This window comes from Zonotrichia albicollis, chromosome 6 (assembly GCF_047830755.1).
Source record: "Zonotrichia albicollis isolate bZonAlb1 chromosome 6, bZonAlb1.hap1, whole genome shotgun sequence".
Classification (NCBI taxonomy): domain Eukaryota; kingdom Metazoa; phylum Chordata; class Aves; order Passeriformes; family Passerellidae; genus Zonotrichia; species Zonotrichia albicollis.
This window is the reverse complement of record NC_133824.1, coordinates 32,611,659-32,630,250: the sequence shown is the minus strand read 5'-3', so window position 1 is coordinate 32,630,250 and position 18,592 is coordinate 32,611,659. Positions and strand designations below refer to the sequence as shown.

At 37.4% G+C, this 18,592-nt stretch overlaps 1 protein-coding gene across 1 annotated transcript in view; it reads left to right on the top strand.

Moving 5' to 3' along the window:
- The window catches only part of MYBPC3 (myosin binding protein C3), a 62,247-nt gene extending 44,198 nt beyond the window's left edge, over positions 1-18,049 (top strand). The window contains exons 27-34 of the mRNA XM_074543134.1: positions 1,052-1,140; positions 6,084-6,279; positions 10,692-10,831; positions 11,589-11,748; positions 12,315-12,451; positions 14,942-15,128; positions 16,046-16,088; positions 16,677-18,049. Of these exons, the coding sequence (XP_074399235.1) occupies positions 1,052-1,140; positions 6,084-6,279; positions 10,692-10,831; positions 11,589-11,748; positions 12,315-12,451; positions 14,942-15,128; positions 16,046-16,056 (920 nt within the window). The 3' untranslated portion in view covers positions 16,057-16,088; positions 16,677-18,049. The remainder of the gene's footprint in view (positions 1-1,051; positions 1,141-6,083; positions 6,280-10,691; positions 10,832-11,588; positions 11,749-12,314; positions 12,452-14,941; positions 15,129-16,045; positions 16,089-16,676) is intronic.
- The last annotated feature ends 543 nt before the right edge of the window (positions 18,050-18,592 follow it).

Here is an 18,592-nt window from a genome sequence, read left to right as displayed (position 1 = left end):
TTCACCTCTTGCAATGGCACTGTCAGAATTTAAGAAACATTTATTTAATATTTACCTCTCTGCTTGAAAAGCTGCTGTATTACTGCAAAATGACTCTGTTGGCTATGGCAAGAGATCTATTTACTTCATTGTTGCAGATTATTAATTTCCACCCTGTGTATCACCCAACAGCAGCAGATTAAAATTCATTTGACTGGAGTCCAAAAGACATCAAGAGCTGCTAATAGTGAATTCCTCAAACTTGGCTCACACGAAGTGTCTGCCAGAGTCTCACTGGCAGTAAACTGAGCCAATGTAAATAAAACAAAGTTTAATGCATCTCAATACCAAATGGTCATGAAGACAGATACTCCAACTGTATGTTAAGAAATTCCTTCTGTAAATAATAGGGGAAAGACTAAGGATAAAAGAAGAGCCTAGAAAGCTTTCCAGTGAAGTAGAGGGAAGCAGAGACCAATGAAAAAAACATGCAGTAAGATCCTTAATCGTTAGTGAAAGTAAGATGCTACAAAGATTCCACTACATCCATCTCAAAGAAAGAACTGTAACTGAATGACTGCAGCAAGATAAAGGAATCCATCAGTTGCTGTGCTTTCTGAGTGTGTCCATAAATACCTCCCAGTGGCAATTTACAAGCTGCTGCAATATAGCAATAGATAATCATAATCTATCATCACTCTTTTACTCCAATACATCCCTTGTCCCATCCTTTCTACTGAACTGAACAATTTTTCCAAAGAAACAAAGTCCATATAGAATTCTCACATCCAACAGAAGCCACCCAAATTCGCATTTCAGATGTGACACGTTTTCATAATGCTGCTGTCACTGAAAACATGCTCAGAGGTTAAATATATAACTGAGACTTTACTTTTTATCCAGTAGACAAATACTTTTGAAACTACTGAGAGACTGAGCTAGTCCCTAAAAGTATAAACAGTGCTTCCACAATTTTCTTATGCTTAAAGTTATCCATTGCCTTATTTTTGCTCTAAATAATGTTGCACATTATCAAAAGTTATGTATTTAGTGTGCTAATGCTTAACTGCAGAGCGTCCCAAATTCTGGCTGCCACGCCACCTCAGACAGACTCTGGTGAAGAAAGTGGGTGAAACAATCAATATTGTGATCCCTTTTCAGGTATGTGTCAGCTTCTATTTTGTCATGGTTATTTATGATTACTTACCTAAAATAATTTCCTTAATGTAAGTTCCCATAACTTCACTGCTTAAGCAGAATTACATAAATATGGCTTGTGATTCATGAAACCTTCTCAAAAAATTGAGAAAGGGAAGGAATCATTCTTTTTTTCAGTAATTTTTTTTTACAGTCAGAGTTTCTTCCTTAATCTACCTTTTGGGGAAGAAGAAAAAAGTGGTCTAAGTAAGTGCAAGCCCATTCCTGTTTACTGAGCACGGGAGGCACCTTAGAGAGAAGTAGACAAAAATGTAAGAATCCAACTAATTACTCTTCTGGAACCAAGGCATATGATGTCACTGGGCAACTTCTTTGGCAAAAGTGTGTGTGTTAACTTCTGAAAGGCAGACTGCAAAAAGTAGAGTTTGCACATAAACAGAAGACCCCAGTTGGCCCTGGGATGCAGAACCTGAGTGTGTGTATAAGGACCTGCTTGGGCATTACTGTGCATGAAGGTATAAAAACCAGAGCTTGCTGAGGATTATCAAGGGTGCATGTATGTAACTACACTTCACTAAGGCACGCACAAAATTGCTAAAATATACACAAAGACTGACCTGACCAGTTACCTCATCTTGGCATTTTCTAGAGCTGTACAGACAACTATCTGACTGTTTCTAAAACCCTACATGCCTTTTTTCAGATGCATGACTATAATCTCAATAGAGTGCAAGAATTAAGGTGTGTAAGGAAATGGTTTCCTAAGGGAGAAATAGCAAAAGAAATTGTAAATTACAAACTCTGGCTCTGACACAGATTTCCTCAGTAATAACAGATATATCACTTAATCAAGTCCTCAGTAAAAACTTCAATACACTGAAATTTCTCTACAGTCCAGGACTGACATCTATAGAAACGTAATCCTGTTATTAGTGAAGAGCTTTGAAATTCTCATATAAAAGATGCTAGAGATATGCAAAACATTTTTTCCACAAGGGAGACAAATAACCACACATCATCTGTATTTTTTTGTTTGAGCAGCATCAGCAGGAAAAATTATTAGAGCAAAATTTATGTAAACTTAAAGGTACATGTCTTTTAGCACTATGGTTACTGGGTCACATGAAAAGTTGCTTTTTCACAGAGATATATCTGATTAGTACACAATTGCACGCTCATGAATGGATAACTTTCTTGACTTGCATGCTTGAATTATTTCAGCATAATCATAAGGCATTTTTTTCTTTCACATTTCTTATCTCCAAAATTGTTAAAATGACTTTTTTACTGATGTGTAGCCACACACAAAATTCAAGATTTGTACATCTGCTATTTCTGAGTTATGTAATTATTTTTAAAAAACCCTAAAATAAACAGATATTTTTCCTGCTTTGATATCCAAGTTGAAGAAAAATTGCACAAATTTGACAAGCTGTCCCATAAGCAGGGGAATAAAGTATAACATTTTAGAGATTTGTGTCTTGTGTCCCCTTGTGCTGGTTTTGGCTGGGCAGTTAATTTTCTTCATGGAAGTTACTATGGGGTGATGTTTTGAATTAGTGCTGGAAAGAGTATTGATATTTTGGGGGTGTTTTAGCCATTGCTGAGAGCAGTGCATACACAGAGTCAAGGCCTTCTGTGCTCCCCACAAGACTCTGCCAGGGAGAGAGGTGCTAAATAAACCATGACAGCCCCAAATCACCACTGTCCCAGCACATGCAGCACCTCCTGTGCTGAGAGCAGCCTCACTGCAATATTCCCAGGGATTTGCCAGTTCTGTGCCCTCCTCCCCTCACTGGCACGTCCTCAGTTCCCTGGCCAGGCTAAGTGCATGTGGAAACTAATCCAGAGCTTCACTTAATCCTGCCTCATCATACAGCTGTTGCCAAAAAATTAGTTAAAATACTGAGCTTTCCCTGACTTTTCTTAGTGGGGACACTAACTGAGGTTTTGGCATTTCCCCCAGTCATCAATCTTTTGCAGAACTGTACTAAGCTAATCTTAGTGATTTCAGGTGCTCTGGCAAATTTAGCCAAATTGAACCAACTGATCAAAACATGATTTGAGTACCTGACTGACAAATCATGTGTTGGTATAAGCTCTTGTCTCCTAAAGGGTAAGGGTAACAAAAAAAGCTAAAATCTATCCAGCAACGCCAGATTTTACTCTGAGAACAAAGCCAGAAGACTTTAATTCAATAAGTATTTTTTTGAGTGAATTAAATTTGTCATAGTGTTGAATTGCAGCTCTCACAGTATTAAGAATTGTGGCTATAGCTATTTGGAATATGTAATACAGATGACCGTTCAAAAAAAGCAAATCAAAAAGAACTTTTTCCTTCGCATTTTGAAAAATTTTAAGTCACTGGACATTTCTATTGCAGAAGAAGATCCTAAATAAATACAGAATCTGGTATCTAGTGAAAGTGAAAGTCAGTGTCTTCTACTATTTACAGTTTCTGTGCAACCTTTCCAGCGACCTCTGTGGTCACTACAGTAAAATTCTGTGAAATACATTGTCAAGGTATTCTGGGTTTAATGCTACTGGCAGACCTATTTAAACCTTTAGATCAAAATGTCCTGAAAAGAAAGTAAAACATTGCTTCTAACCTTTTTTAGGTTGAGTGCTTTAAGCAGGTGGAACGTTCTGGTGAAAGGAAGAGAATCAACACATTCTTGCCTCAAAATTAACTATGTGGCACGTGATTGGAGGGATATCATGTGCTATTAATGGATAAAATTCACAGTAGTACTGAGCAGTCTTTTTGTCCATCATAAATGTGTGAATATAAATATCTAAGAGCATTTAAATTCATTCTTCACTGGCTGTGAACTCCCCGAGTTTCTCTGGTGCTATTTAGCTACCCTGTCACTCACTGTTCTCTCTCAGATTATCTATTACACATTGCAGAAATCCTATCCTCTGACATATGTATTAGGAACATGCTTTCTATCTGATTATGCTTTTCGCAGTCTATAAATATAAGAGTATATGAAAACCAACACTTTGAACACTTGCAATCTTTCACTGGCTCTCACAGCACCTCAGAAAAGGAGGAGCTGTGAGTGAGCATATCTGATCAACCACACTAGAATACCAGCAGCAACAGCCTTGTAATCAGCCTGAAAACCTGCCAAGTATTTGTCTTGGCAAAGTAGAAATTTAGATAAATGCACATAGAACTATACTATTTAGGCAGATTATGTTTATTTTGAAAGCATTCCCTAGCCAAATTTTTCAAGGAGGATCTCCATATAATTTTAAAATACAGGCATATGTGGGAAGTAAAATAGAGTCAGTTCTTGGCCTCTTCACCAATAATCAGATATGGAAAATAAAACACAAAACCCAACCCAAACCTTTTCACTTATTCCAGAATTTCTACTATACATTCTAGCTGAAGAGAGGAAGCCATTTCTTGCTCTAACAGGTTTTTGTGAGGGTTCTCTGAAATGAGACTAGGGTACAGGTACACTAGAACAGGAAAAACTCTCTTGTATCTATTATTTCAGCCCTGAGGTGCTCTTAACTATGCTCCTTGGCAGAAAGCTGTAGGAAAATAATTTATCAGAGAGAGAGAATGCAAGGTCCAAAACCATAGCTCATTCAAAGTGCTTATCAGCCCTGATGTAAAATAAACTACAATATATCTGATGAGTTAGAGAAAAGAGCATCAATGAACAAATGGCAATTTCTAGGTCTTTTAGACAAGGTTTAAGTATAATTTTGGACAGATCTTGTCCTGACTCTTATAAAAGGTGAAGTTTTTTTCCTAATACTACTGGAAAAAAGAGTGATGGTACACAGACCTTCTGAGCAAATACCAGACAAACCTGAAATAAAGGTGTAGCAATGCACAAAGATTCATGATTATTCTGTCTACCTTTAGGCACCAAAACCAAGAGTCTGAGTATCTTACTCTCTCTCTGTAGGCTAAGGGAAGAGATACAGTGGTTCAGAGTGAGAGAGAGTCTTTCCAGTGGATTGGGGAACCTTCCAGAGCTGCTTTCTCTGCTGTTTGCCTGAGGCAGTGTCCCCATTTCAGTGCCTTGGGCTCCAGCTCAGGGCAGCCTGGCAGAGCTGACTGCTGACCCTGCAAGGTCCCACTTTCCCTCCCCACCCCTCTGAACTACTCCAGGCCTGGGCTGCTCTGCTTCACCTTGGTAATCTGGCAGAAACTTAAAACCCCCCACTGAGTTATTTTCTGTTGGATTAACTATTAATACATTTAATAAATATGTTATGGCCATTTTCTGTTTTCTTGGGGTTCTTTGTTTGGAGCTGTACTGTGGAAGTAGCATACCAATAACTTTTGAAGAACTAAATAGTACTTACCATTTTTCCTGGAAATGGCTGGATGAGAGCGGTGTACACCACTGATAGCTCACTGATTCCCCAATTCCATCTCCCATGGGTGCAGCAACACTGACTGCTTAGGTTGATAGTCACCAAAATAATTTTGCAGCGCAGAAAGAATTATACAGTAAATTTCACTTCCCAAGACTGCAAGATTACAATTATTTTTCAAAAAATTTTTAAAATGCCTGGGGACAGAGCATCAAAACATTTTAAGAAAGGAAGGAGAAGGGGAGCAAAGCTAATAAAGTCCTCAGGTGTGTAAAGATTCTGCTAATAACAATCAGAGCAAGTCAGATCACCTGTTGGCTTCACTGATGCCTGGGAAAGGGTACCAGCCCAGCACATGTATAGTATTTCTGGATTTGTTCTCAATATCATTTCAGTCTCTAACTAAATGGCATCCTCAGAGCATGGTGCCACTAAACCACACAGATGGTAGTAAATATTTGTCTGGAGGAAAACAGAAATTGTAAAGTATTTCTAGAGTTTACTATCCCAACTCTGTGTATTATATTAAGCTTTTAGAATTATTGCTAAGAGAAAAATGGAAATACTAAAGCCTCAAAAAAATTTTTTTCTCTATTTAGGGTAAACCAAGACCTAAAATCACTTGGCTGAAAGATGGTCAAGCTCTAGACTCCAAAGATGTGGGAATTCGGAACAGCAGCACGGACACAATCCTTTTCATCAGAAAAGCAGAGCTTCATCACTCAGGAGCATATGAAGTCACTCTTCAGATAGAAAACATGTCTGATAAAGTTGCAATAACAATACAAATCATAGGTAAGACCCTGAAAACATCAGAATTAAGCAGATCAAGCAAAACAAAACAATGGCCAGACTGAGGCAACCCAAAGGTCCACCTCCCTCAGAATCCCTTCTCCTTCAATGGTTGGTTGCAGATGGTAGGACAAAGAGCATGTGACCTTATTTTCCTACTACTTTCCCACCTTGAAATTATCTGTGTCCTAGAGACCTTCAGAGGATGAGGGATATTCTTTGTGTTCCATAGCTATTTTGTGATCTTTAGTGATCTTTTTCTTGCCTAATTTTATCCAGTCTGTATTTTAATCCAGGTCTAGTTTGAGAATCCAAACATCCTTTTATAAGGAATCTCATTTTAATGACATATGCCTATTTGTCTTGCTTTAAGTCTGTCTCCTGACAATCTCATTTGACATCCATGCAGTTTTGTATCAGAAAAAAACATGAATAATCATTCCGCTTTTCCATGTTACTCATGATTTTATAACCTTCAGTCCCACTGGCCTCAGTTAACTTTCTCAAGTTTTACTCTCTTCATTTTGACTATTTTCAAACAGATGCCATTCCATATCTTTGATCATCCTTATTAATCTCCTTTCTATCACTTTGAGAGAGATAGAATTTCAGAGTTCTGGTGTTCTTAGGCATATTGTACTCAAGCAAGGAAATATGACTCTTGGAATGGACATACTTATACAGGGTTTTTTTTATTAGACAAGGATAGCAAGATAAAATCATTGCCATAATATATGTCTACAGTTCCAAAAATTAGAAGGCACAGTCTTGTGAATTTCAAAAATTCACATTTAATGCTTTACTCTGTTAAGAGTGTCTAGTTAGTCTGGGGCTTATTCTCTATTATACAATTTCCAGTCTCTTTTCTAATGTCATTGCCAAAGTTTCCATAACTTCTGTTGGGATTATGTGAGAGATATTCTGAGATCTTGCTTATTCAGATATCATTAATGTTTAGCCAGAGCTTTTCTGTTTCTCCCCATTGGCACTCTTTTTAACATTCTTGATAACTGTTTTTATTTCTCTTTCCCCGTTTTCACACTTTTATCCCAAATTTCTTCGTGTATCAATACATTTTTAGAATCCGTGTTTTGGCTCACCTCCTAATGCTTTGGAATTAAAAATGCTGACTTTGCTCTACTTAAATTTTTATTAATTATGTTGGCAGAATGTGTATGCAACGGTGCCAACAGCAAACAAAACAACATAAAAAATTGGAGCAAATATGTCTTAATACCAGCAGCAGCTTCTGCTGAAAGGATGACTGCCGTTCTGCAAGAGCAAAATGCAGCTCAACCAAAATAATCCCAAGAGTGCCCAGCGAAGTTGTGGATGCCCCATGCCTGGTGGTGCTCAGGGCCAGGCTGGATGGGACTCTGAGCAATCTGCTCTGCTGGAAGGTGTCCCTGCCCATGGCATGGGGTTGGAACTGAAAGATCTCTGAGGTCCCTTCCAACCTAAGCCATTCTCTGACCCTATGATCAGGTAAAGGGGAGTAGCAATGCACCCTACATTCTAATTTATCTTTCTAAAACTGGTTAGTGACTCTAGATTCTGGCCCTTGCTCTTAGGCTGTAGCACCAAGTATCTTCTGCCAATTGTTTGTGTAGAAAGTCACAAAAACATATCCATCTACCATTGCCAGAGAGTTATTCGATACAGAAAATGAGAGTTGAAAAAAAGAGCTAATCACACAGGTAAGAGATGGAGGACATTAATTTTGTACTTCTTGAGTAGTTTGCTCAAATGAATGGGAATACATATAATTCATTGATTCATGACCAAGAAGAGAAAGGGCTCATAACATATGCAGATACTTCTGCAATCAGGGCATCTACTCTGATTCTTGATTGTGTTATTCTAGAGGAACTACCTCTTCTCAATTCTGTCAACTGCACTTTTTGTTCCCCAGATTTTATTTCTCTTGGCACAACAGAAATACGGGTGTTTCAGGCACTCTTTTTACACTCCCAGTGGTGCTTTAGGTGTGGTAGAACAGCCGGCTGAAAAGCCACCCTGGCTTTCAGAGACACAACAAGTCAATCAGTGATCTTTTGAGGTGTCTTTTCATCAGCTAACTTCCCTTGGCAAAAGTCTCCTTGATGAAGAAGTAATGCTTGTGGCTTCAGCACCTATCTCTTTTTGAAGCAAGGCAAGAGTGCAGGTGGTCAAAAGCTCTGCTGTGGTGATGAGTCAGGTCAGCTCCAAACAAGAGGAAACAACTCTGTTGCTGCCATCACCTTCCCTCGTTGCCAAAACAGTTGTTGCCCTTTACTCTAGAGATCAAAAGAATGTGCACTTCTTCTATGGGAATAGAGTATTTACTGAAGACTTTTAGAAAGTTCAAAGATAATGAAAATATCTCCAATCTCTGGAGAATATGGTTCCCTCATCTTCTTTCACCCTCTACATGAATCAATAAATTATGTCTTTCATCATGACTTCTATTGACTGAAGCAAACCTCAGTTCTATCCTTTATTTCTTTAACTGGAATTAATTCTTTTTCTCGTTATGTATTATTTGAAAATATAAATTAGAATTTATCTTTGAAAGATAATTCACACTATCTCTTCTTCCCATTGTATAAATTTCATTAGTTTGCAAAACTCCTCAGCTGAGCTTGTGCTGAGGGTAAGACAGAACACTTCCTCAGAATATAATTCCCCACTCCAACACAGTGCCCTACAGAGGAAAATAATTTGGGTCAGAAGCATCAGTAAGTTTAACTTTTCCCATCCTCTGTTGACAAGCTAGAGTTGTACTGGTTATTACTGAGAAAGAAATATTCTACCATTCTACGAAGGAATTTTGAATAGGTCTTCTTGCAGATTGCATTATCCCACTGAACCACAAATATCAAGAACATAAAAATCCATGTAGCAAATTTATCCATCTCTGCCTTTTCTAAGGTTCTTCTTCACATATATGCAGACAAGTATGTAGTATGAAAAATTCTTCTCTTAAATCAGAATAGATTGATTGATTTCTGTGAAATGAAATACATATCTAACAAAACAACTAGGATTTTGTTTCTTCTAAGTTGTGACTTAAGTTAACAACAAATGCATTTCCACCTCTCCATAAGCAATGTTGTACATTTGACAACATATTGCCATTCCCTACTTCAAAAACAGAGAAGAAAATTTAAGAAGGCTTTACCTGGTTGATGGCTGCTGAGAAACACAGAGGATGGCAGGTTTTTCTCTGAAATGTTAGTTAAGATAGGCAGAAAGAGGATGATAAGTGGAATGAGAGCCATGCATTCCATATCCCTTATCAGACATCATGCAGTGTTCTAGTAGGCACCACTTTGAAGGAGGACAGTAGGGGTCAAACCTAATTATAAAGCAGTTTTTCAATTCCAAAGTTTGTCAGTGAAAAGAGAATTAGCACATTATGCTTTGATGTAGAAAGTCACAGTTCCCCCAATAACAAAGGCTCATTTATTACTGGTTTGAATATCCTTCTTTAAGGAATTAAATCACAAGCCACCTATAATTACATTCCTCTGTGCTTTGCTCATCTCAAACTTACATCCATCAGGTTCTTACCATTTTCTTAATTTTTCCAGCTTAGCTACACAATGGGGAGACAGTTTCCCTTCAGCTGTCTAGAATGATCCTGAACTGTTTTTCACTCATAACAAGATGAACTATCCAGCTGTCCCCAGCAGGCCCCACAACTGGGTAACACAATCTAACAGCAAAAAGGTGGACTGGTGTCCTCAAGTTAAAAAAGACAGAAATATTATTAAATAAATCTAATCTAAATCTTACAGCATTTGACTAAACAACATGGTATAAAAAGAAAAAAAATAAAATTATTATCATTCCATACTATGTTGTTTTTCTCTATATTTCCATGTATCTTAAAAAGGACACAGATTTCTCTATCTCTTTGAGAGTTTGTTCTTTTTCTAGCTATTTCAGAGAAATCACCTAGTGTGCAAGCTAACAAGCACTGAGCCAAGAGGGAAAAGGCACATTCCCAAATGGCTGGCCTGCCTCAGCTGGAAGGCACACACCCCATTGCCCTGGTAGTTACAGCAGTGTAGATAAATGGCCAAGAAATTGCACTGAGGTTACAAAGTAAGTAATAAAACTGCAGTTAAAGAGTTAATCACACCCATCCAAACAACACAAACTTCTTATTCTATTTTAAAGATGTTAACTAATTCTCGTGTGTTTTCTATTTCTCCGTAAGATTCAGGCCTCTCTAAAGAATATTCAAAGGTTATTTGAAAATTTCCCAATGTTCTTGTTTACAGTTTTAACTTCACATTAATGAAGGGTGTTGCTATGGAATGTTACAGATTGTTATCAGGTTCTATTTTTTTTCCCCGTGCATGGGGAAATGACAAGGCTCCTGAATCTTGAACTAAAAACTAAGGTGTTTTCTTATGTCTCCTCTGCAGACAAGCCTGGTCCTCCTCAGAATATAAAGCTTGTAGATGTTTGGGGATTTAATGCAGCCCTGGAGTGGTCACCTCCCCAGGATGATGGCAATGCTCAGATCTTGGGCTACACAGTTCAGAAAGCTGACAAAAAAACAATGGTAAGAACTTGGCTGGGTCTGTGGCTTTGAAGGGAGTTAAACCTGCACCTGCTTTGGGAGCACAGAGACTTGAGGAAATGACTGAGTTCATGACACTCATTTGTACGTCCAAGGTGTCCTGTGGCACCTCAGAGGCAATTAAACATTGAAAAATAGAATCTAAAAACTTCCAAAAGGTGAAAGATTAAGTTAAATACTCAGTAGAAAATGGAAGGGAGACCAAGCCTGTGCAGTATCAAGTGGCAACTGCATAGACAGCTCTCCTTAGAAGGTGAAATTATATTTTTTATTTGCAATTATATTTTTCATAAATGCAGTAAAAAAATGAAGGGGAGGGAGGAGGAGTTAGAGTTGAAGTGAGATGCTAGGCATAGCAGGGTATGTCCTGGGAGAGGTATGTATGCCTGTCAAACTGGAAAATATCTTCTCATGGAAGACCCCATTAACCAGTCGTATTCTGGTACACATCTTGTACCAGATTCCCCAGATATGAGCATGGCTAAAATATGGTAGAAAGTTGAGGGAATTTTTTTCTCAAAATCAAAGCATTAATACACCTATCACACCACCAGAATATAAAAGTAAGAAAATAGATCAGCTGATCTTCACAGGGAGCAATGTAATATCAATTTCACAGGTTAGTGCTAAATACCTGTCTGCCTGTCTTTTCCTTGTACAAAAAGTTTCTCTCCATACCAAAAGTAGCACCAGTCTGACCTCTCACAACATCTTTCTAAACAGTACAGTCTTGTTACAGGAATGGTACACGGTTTTTGATCACTATCGTCGCACAAACTGTATCGTGTCAGACCTCATAATGGGAAATGACTATTTCTTTCGAATCTTCAGTGAAAATTTGTGTGGACTGAGTGAAACTGCTGCAACCACCAAAAATCCTGCCCATATCCAAAAAACAGGTAACATATTCTTCAAACCAAAGATCACAAAAGCCACTAAGTACCAGAAGTAATACACTGGCAAATGAAAAATACAGTTTTACTAGCTGCATCCCTAAAGATATTTTCATTCTTTACTAACTAGCACTTAAAAAGAATTTTAGCATAAAGAGCCTTTATCTAGGAAGATCTCCTGTACTAATACAAAAGTTAGTCAAAAATATTTAATCATAGAGTCTTCTTAAACTATATTATCTGAAGTAAATAATACAGCTGGGGTATTTTATTTCTATTTTGGGGTTAAAAGATGAAGATGTCTGTGGTGAAGACTTTCCCTGCACACATATGGCTCATACTTTTAACAGAAGCTGAAAACTCATGATTGCCAGGACCTTTTACCTTAACTAACACATTAAACACGAGACATGTTTTAGAATGAAATGTATTTAAAGACCTTTTATATCACAAATGCCAAAAGTTTTGAAGTTTCTTAAAATCATACAGACAAAATAAATGACAGATAGATTGTACAGAAGTCAGCAGAACTGCCAACACGGTTGTTACTATTTTGTCTCTTTGAACTGCAGGCACCACTTACAAACCCCCTTGTTACAAAGAGCACGACTTCTCGGAAGCCCCGAAGTTCACCCACCCTTTGGTGAACCGCTCTGTGATCGCGGGCTACAACACCACTCTCAGCTGCGCTGTCAGAGGCATCCCCAAGGTACAGTCACCAGTCTGCTGCGCCAAGGCAGGAGTTCCTGCCAGCTCAGGGGGGCTGAGTGTGGCACGGCTGTGCAGAGGAGCAGCAGCGGGCACCTGGTCATGCCCACCTCGCTCACACCTGAGCCTGCAGAGAGGGGGCGAGTGGGTGGGTGGCTCTGTGCACAGCCGGGGAGTGGCACAGTGATGGGGACAGAGGGTGTGAGGCACTCACTGCTCCTGGTGGCACCACACCACTGGAAATGTTCCCCCTCTGCACAAAACCCGCTCACTGCAGAAGGCAAACAACAACAAAATGGTCTGCTCACTATCTATACTCTGCTCTCTCCAGACGTGGAAGAAAACAGCAGCTAAATGTCATCTACTGTTCCTCTAACCAAATGACACAGAGGAACAGCAGTTTTTCTGTAACACCAATGCATCCACAGAAGTTTTTGACAGGCTGAGCTATTTTGCAAAACTAACTAGAATAAGGCCTGGTCTCGTGTGAATTTTCTTTTGCGGGGGTTTTGTTGGTTTGGGTTTTTAATCTCGCAGGAATATTTTCTCATTCTAAACATATTTATGAAAGTCCCATCAAAGATTACATAAAGATGTACTATTTTGTTAATCAGGAACAAGCAGTAAAAACTGTATCAGCTAGGAGCTAAATTTAGACTTCTCAGAATAGGGAAATAAGATTTTTGCCTGCAGTGAAGGAATTTACCATATTATGACATAATCTTGTCCTAAATTTAAATTAGCACAATCCCTTCATGTCTGGTTGCTTATTTTCAGCTTCTTTCACTACCTCATACCTCTGAAGGGATCTGATTGCTACAGAGCAAAACATGTAACAATCACTCAGTCCAAATTAAAAAAATAATTTACTGCTTTCATTGGATGGAGCTCTAGACAAAGCTCAAAAGTAAAAAGGAAGCATATCCATGTAAACAGCATCAAAAAAGCAAGAACATTACAGAATAAACACCAGCAACTGTAGGCAAAATCCATCTCCCAGTAGCTGCCTCAGCTTAGAAATGACAGTGTTATTGACAATATTCCCTCTTGGTTAACTGACATTTTTGTGCATCTGCATCCACTTCATTCTGTTTCCATGGTTTTAAGAAGGTTCTTTAAAAACCTTCTCAATCTTACAGCTGTTCTTGTGCAGTAATGGAAGGCTTTTCAATTCAGGCATGCCAGCTCCTCCTTCACATTAGCCTGAAGGATCCAGGTAGTCCTCAACCTTCAGTACACTTAATGCTCTTAAAGCAGCTTTTCCAGATATGTTTTTGTACTTCCATTGCCCAAATTAACCTTGATAAAATGTTTCAGTACCTGCAGCAGTGCTCTGCAAAAGCTCTCATTATCTTATGTGGATGAAAAGTTCCCAGTTCTTAATAATTGTAGATTCTCAAGAACACCTCAGGATGATCTGTATGGCATGGAAAAGTTACCACTGCAAGCAGAGACAGTACTCATGCCCTGCCAGTAATGGAGTATAACAAGAGACATATACCCAGAAAGATAAAGAGGCTATAGAGAAACAAGGAAAAAATGTTAAGGCAGGAAAAAATCCAGCAGAGATCTGACAAGAAAATTGAGCAAGTGGCAGGTGGGATGCACTGGATTGATATACCACAGGTCAAACACAAAAGCGATTCAGTAGATTTGAAAGCACTCTGTAAAAACAGTGCAGTAGTTTTGGGGTTTATGGATGAAGAAACAGAAGACAATAATATCTGAAAGAAAAATAGAAAAATGTAAAGCTTGGTTTTATATTCTTTAAACACTGTTTCTTCGCTGTATGTACTAATGAGCCTGAAATAAACAAAAGCACTTCGTTTCAGATTTTTCATTTTCAAAGTTTCCTTTATAAAAATTAAAGGCACTTTTTCAGGAACTGGAAACAAAACATAAAAGCTTGAACTGGTATAGAAGCAACCACTTCATTCCATAGCAGAAGCCAACAGGAACTTCATGTTTAAATTCCTGAAGTTGCTAAAGATATGCTAGAGAGTTTGGAAAATTCTATCCTGGACCAAACCTTGGCATCCTAAATTGGCCACCCAGCATCTGTGGACTTTTATGACACTTCTGTTCTAATAATCTGTGACATTTGATTCCCCTGCTATAAGATACTTGTAGCATTCAAATAGATTTTAATAAGCACAACTAAATAACCCCTAAATTAATGAATTTATAGACAGTTAATAGGGGTTGGGTTTGGTTGGTTTTTTTTTAATTGCAAAAAACAGGGCAAACCCCTACATTTTCTATATGCTATTTTGAGTTAACAAAAATACTGAACTTTTGAATTATTGGTTTCATGAATTTGTACTGAATGAGCTGTTCCTTGAAAAAGTATTAACAGTTCTTTTTCAACACTCCTCATAATACACCTCATAATACTACTTAGCCTTTGATGGCTACATTGAGGCTGCAAGACCAGGTGTAAGTCTTCCATTCTCTAACTTCTTTTTTAAAAATCTTCTTTTTTGTTCTTCAGCCAAAGATATTCTGGTTCAAAAACAAAATGGATCTCTCTGGGGATGCCAAGTACCGCATGTTCAGTAAGCAGGGGGTGCTGACCCTGGAGATCCGCAAGCCCACTCCCTTTGACGGAGGCATTTACACCTGCAAAGCTGTCAATGAGTGTGGTGAAGCTGAAATAGAGTGCAGGCTGGATGTCAGAGGTAATCAGATGAACCCTATGCATAAACCTAACACTGCAAGGAAGAGAGACTAATGGGTAGTTAAAAGGAAATAAAACCATAGTTCCCCTTTATCTGATTTTTTGGGTGGTATACAAAAAGTATAATTACACGCATCAGTAAGATTTTTTTTTTCATTCTGAAGCATTATGATAGAATTAGGTTACCTGCTAGGTAATGGAGGTCTGATGGTGTACAATTATTGCACTTCTGACTTGCTATTTCTAGATCAGACACTTAGCAGTGGAAGGGAGGTCTATCTACAACCACTGCATTGAGCATAACTTCATTGGACTTTGTGCTTGTTCTGTAACTGAAGGTTTTAAATCAAGTCATTGGCTATTAGACATATGTATAAGGTAGTGCATGCTACATCACAAACATTTTTGGAATTATAACAAATTATTTTTTTTGTCAAAAGGACCAGGAACAAAAGTCACATGTTTATAATAGAATAAAAAATATTAAATATTTTTTATAAAGCTGCCAGCAAAGTATCTCTTTATCAATACAAATGTAGAGTAGCATTACTTTAAGTGCTCAAACCCAGTAAAAGCTGCAAAAGTGACCTACATAACAGTAATTGATGGAAATCCATTTTCAGCACAGCAAGCCTGAAGGTATTTCTGCACATCACCAAGTTGAATATTTGACTCGTTGCTAAATCAGGAATGTGCATACAGTACACCTTGCAGTTCTAGGTGCCAATACCCTCAGGGCTCACAGATTAATTTTATCATCATCTGAAGCTTGCTTTAGGAACATTAAATCTTCTTAGAATCATCAGATAAAAGCAACTACTAGAGAATGTCCATATTTCACTTTCAGTACCAAGTCTCAATTTAAAATTGCCATTCTTTAATGTCTGATAGTATCTTAAACTTTTTTTCATTCTCCAGCTCCTCAGTAAAACTCTGAATCTCAGTTGATCTGAAAGTCAAGGTAAGAATAAAAATAATGCAACTGGAAAAAGGAGCAGTGGCTGTTTGGTCAGATCTGTGAATAAACAATTATTAAATATTCATGGTAGAGACTTTTGAGAATGTTTGTAATGTTTATATTATTATAAACAAATGCACATATAAACATTATTGTTTATATGTATAATACAAACAATAATGTTTATATGTGCATATGTTTTTATTTCTGTTTATTTTTCAGTAGTCAGTATTCCACGGGAATTTTTTATTTTTAAAAATATTTTTAAAAATATTTTTATTTCTGTTTATTATTCAGTAGTCATCTCCACCTTTAATACATTGTGCCAATGTAAAAATCTGTAAGAATAATAGAATACTTGGTTGTCATTTTTTCTTAATCCACCACAAGCACTCCCTCTAAGAAACAGTTATTTATTATAATAGGACTAACTAATATCAATAACCTTGCTTCAACAAAGAAATTATAGTTAACATTTAAATGCATCTAGATGTGTAATGTACATTTTAGACTTAAAAAGAATGAAGTGGTATAACGGCAGTCAGCTAATGTATTTTGACTATAAATCCTTCTCTCCATTTTCTGTCTCAGCATTAGAGTGGAACTTGAAAAGAAGAAAAGTGAAGATATTAATGAAACACAAATTCTGCTCATTCAGGAGTCCTGCTCATCTTAGCAATCACTTAATACACATGTACAAGGAGGCAGCAGTGTTGTGTAATGTCCTGCTTACTCAGTGTGTTTTCTGACAATATTTCCTCTTTTCATATATCTGTTGTAGTTAGATTGCTCTTGTCTCCACATGAAGTAATTAAAATAAATCAAGATAAACTTTTCCCCCATTACATACATAAAATGTTTTTTAAAAAATAGTAAAATTATGTAAAACTGAAAAAACCCTAGTCATTTCCTAATGTCTGAAACAAGCATAAATCCCCCAATTCTACAGTTCACTCCATTTTCTCTTTGCAGAACTCTGACATTCTTCATAAGAAACAAGTAGCTCAGAATAATGAAGCAGTAAGATACTGTTTACAGTATATAATCATTATATTTGTCTCTGTGCCACAGAATGTAACTTTCATTCCTGCTGTTTTTACTGTCAGTGAGTGCTTGAACTATCCGCTGTTATGCTCTCGAGCAGAACTGTGTCCAAACCACACCATTTGGGAACCACTGGCCATAGCTACTGTTCTGCTTTTTATAGAAAATAATTCCTTTGAAAAGTACTCACTACTTGTTTTCTAGCTTTTAAAAAGACACCAGCATAGAAGTCCAGTTATTAGATGGTTTTTTTTTACCAATCAGAGACATCACATGAATCCACATGGATAATTTTGCATGTCAGATGAAAGAGTGAAAATTCTAGCAAGGGAGACTATTTGCATGTAAATAAAAAACTTTAAAGAGAAGCTTGGAATGAATGAAATAAACTCACTGTAATAATTCTTCCTGAAGGTTTGTGAAAGGCCATGAGTGATATGTAAGCACTTTTGCAGATTATTTTGTCTAAGCAAATGACACGATAGCATTTCTAGCTTCTCACGTACAAGTTTGAAGAGTATCTGGGGTAGGTTTTTCCTGCAGTAGTTGATAGTTTCTGGCTGGGAAGTACATTTTAATGATCACAGGAGAAGGCAAGAAGATGATTTTAATCCAGGCAGCATTGCCTTTTGGAAGAATCTACACAAAGGAGCTGAAGTAACACTCCTCCTCTGCCTCCAACATGCCACTTGGGATGGCAAAGCATATCTGACACAGTGTGTTAGTTGTATTAGCCAAGCAAAGGCATCTTCATAATAAAAGCACTGATGGTCATAAGACGTGTATTTTAATAATTTCATTATGATATCAGAACAAAAAAGGATACTCTCTAAAACCAAAGCAAACTTATACCAGATTAACACTTGTCTGTTGCACATTGTTGTTATTCAACAAATAAATAAAATTTTAAAAGGAAAATATGCAGCCAGGTTTACATTGTTTTGTGCTTACACTTTCTGAGCAATGTTATTATTTTTTTTTTAAAAAGGCACATGCCACAGATAAAAGACAGAGATGATCTATTTTCTAAAGAACCTGTGACCAGAAGGCAGTGGACCAAGAGGACAATCGCAGCATTTGTGGGACAATGCATATTGCAAAGCAGTGAATTGCAAAAGTTGGAGCCTAATTCCATAGGGCCTTCTAAGAATGCTCCACTTGAAAAACACAAATTAGTTTTGATTTCCAAAACTTCCAATGACAATTAGTCAAATGCAAATCCAAAGCATTACAAAAGAGAAGCACTAACTAGATTTTTAAAAAGTCTTCATAAAAATAAGAATTCTGAGTTCCAAACACTAACCACTCCTCAATTTCCTGAAAAGAGGAAAAGAGGGAAGGTGCACCTGCAAAGCCTCAACTTCCTGTAATTATTTCAAGAAAGGTCTTCAGAAAATGGTAGGTGTTTATTGATGTTTTGCCAGCATATACTATTGTCATCTATCTGTTCAGTGGCTGACACA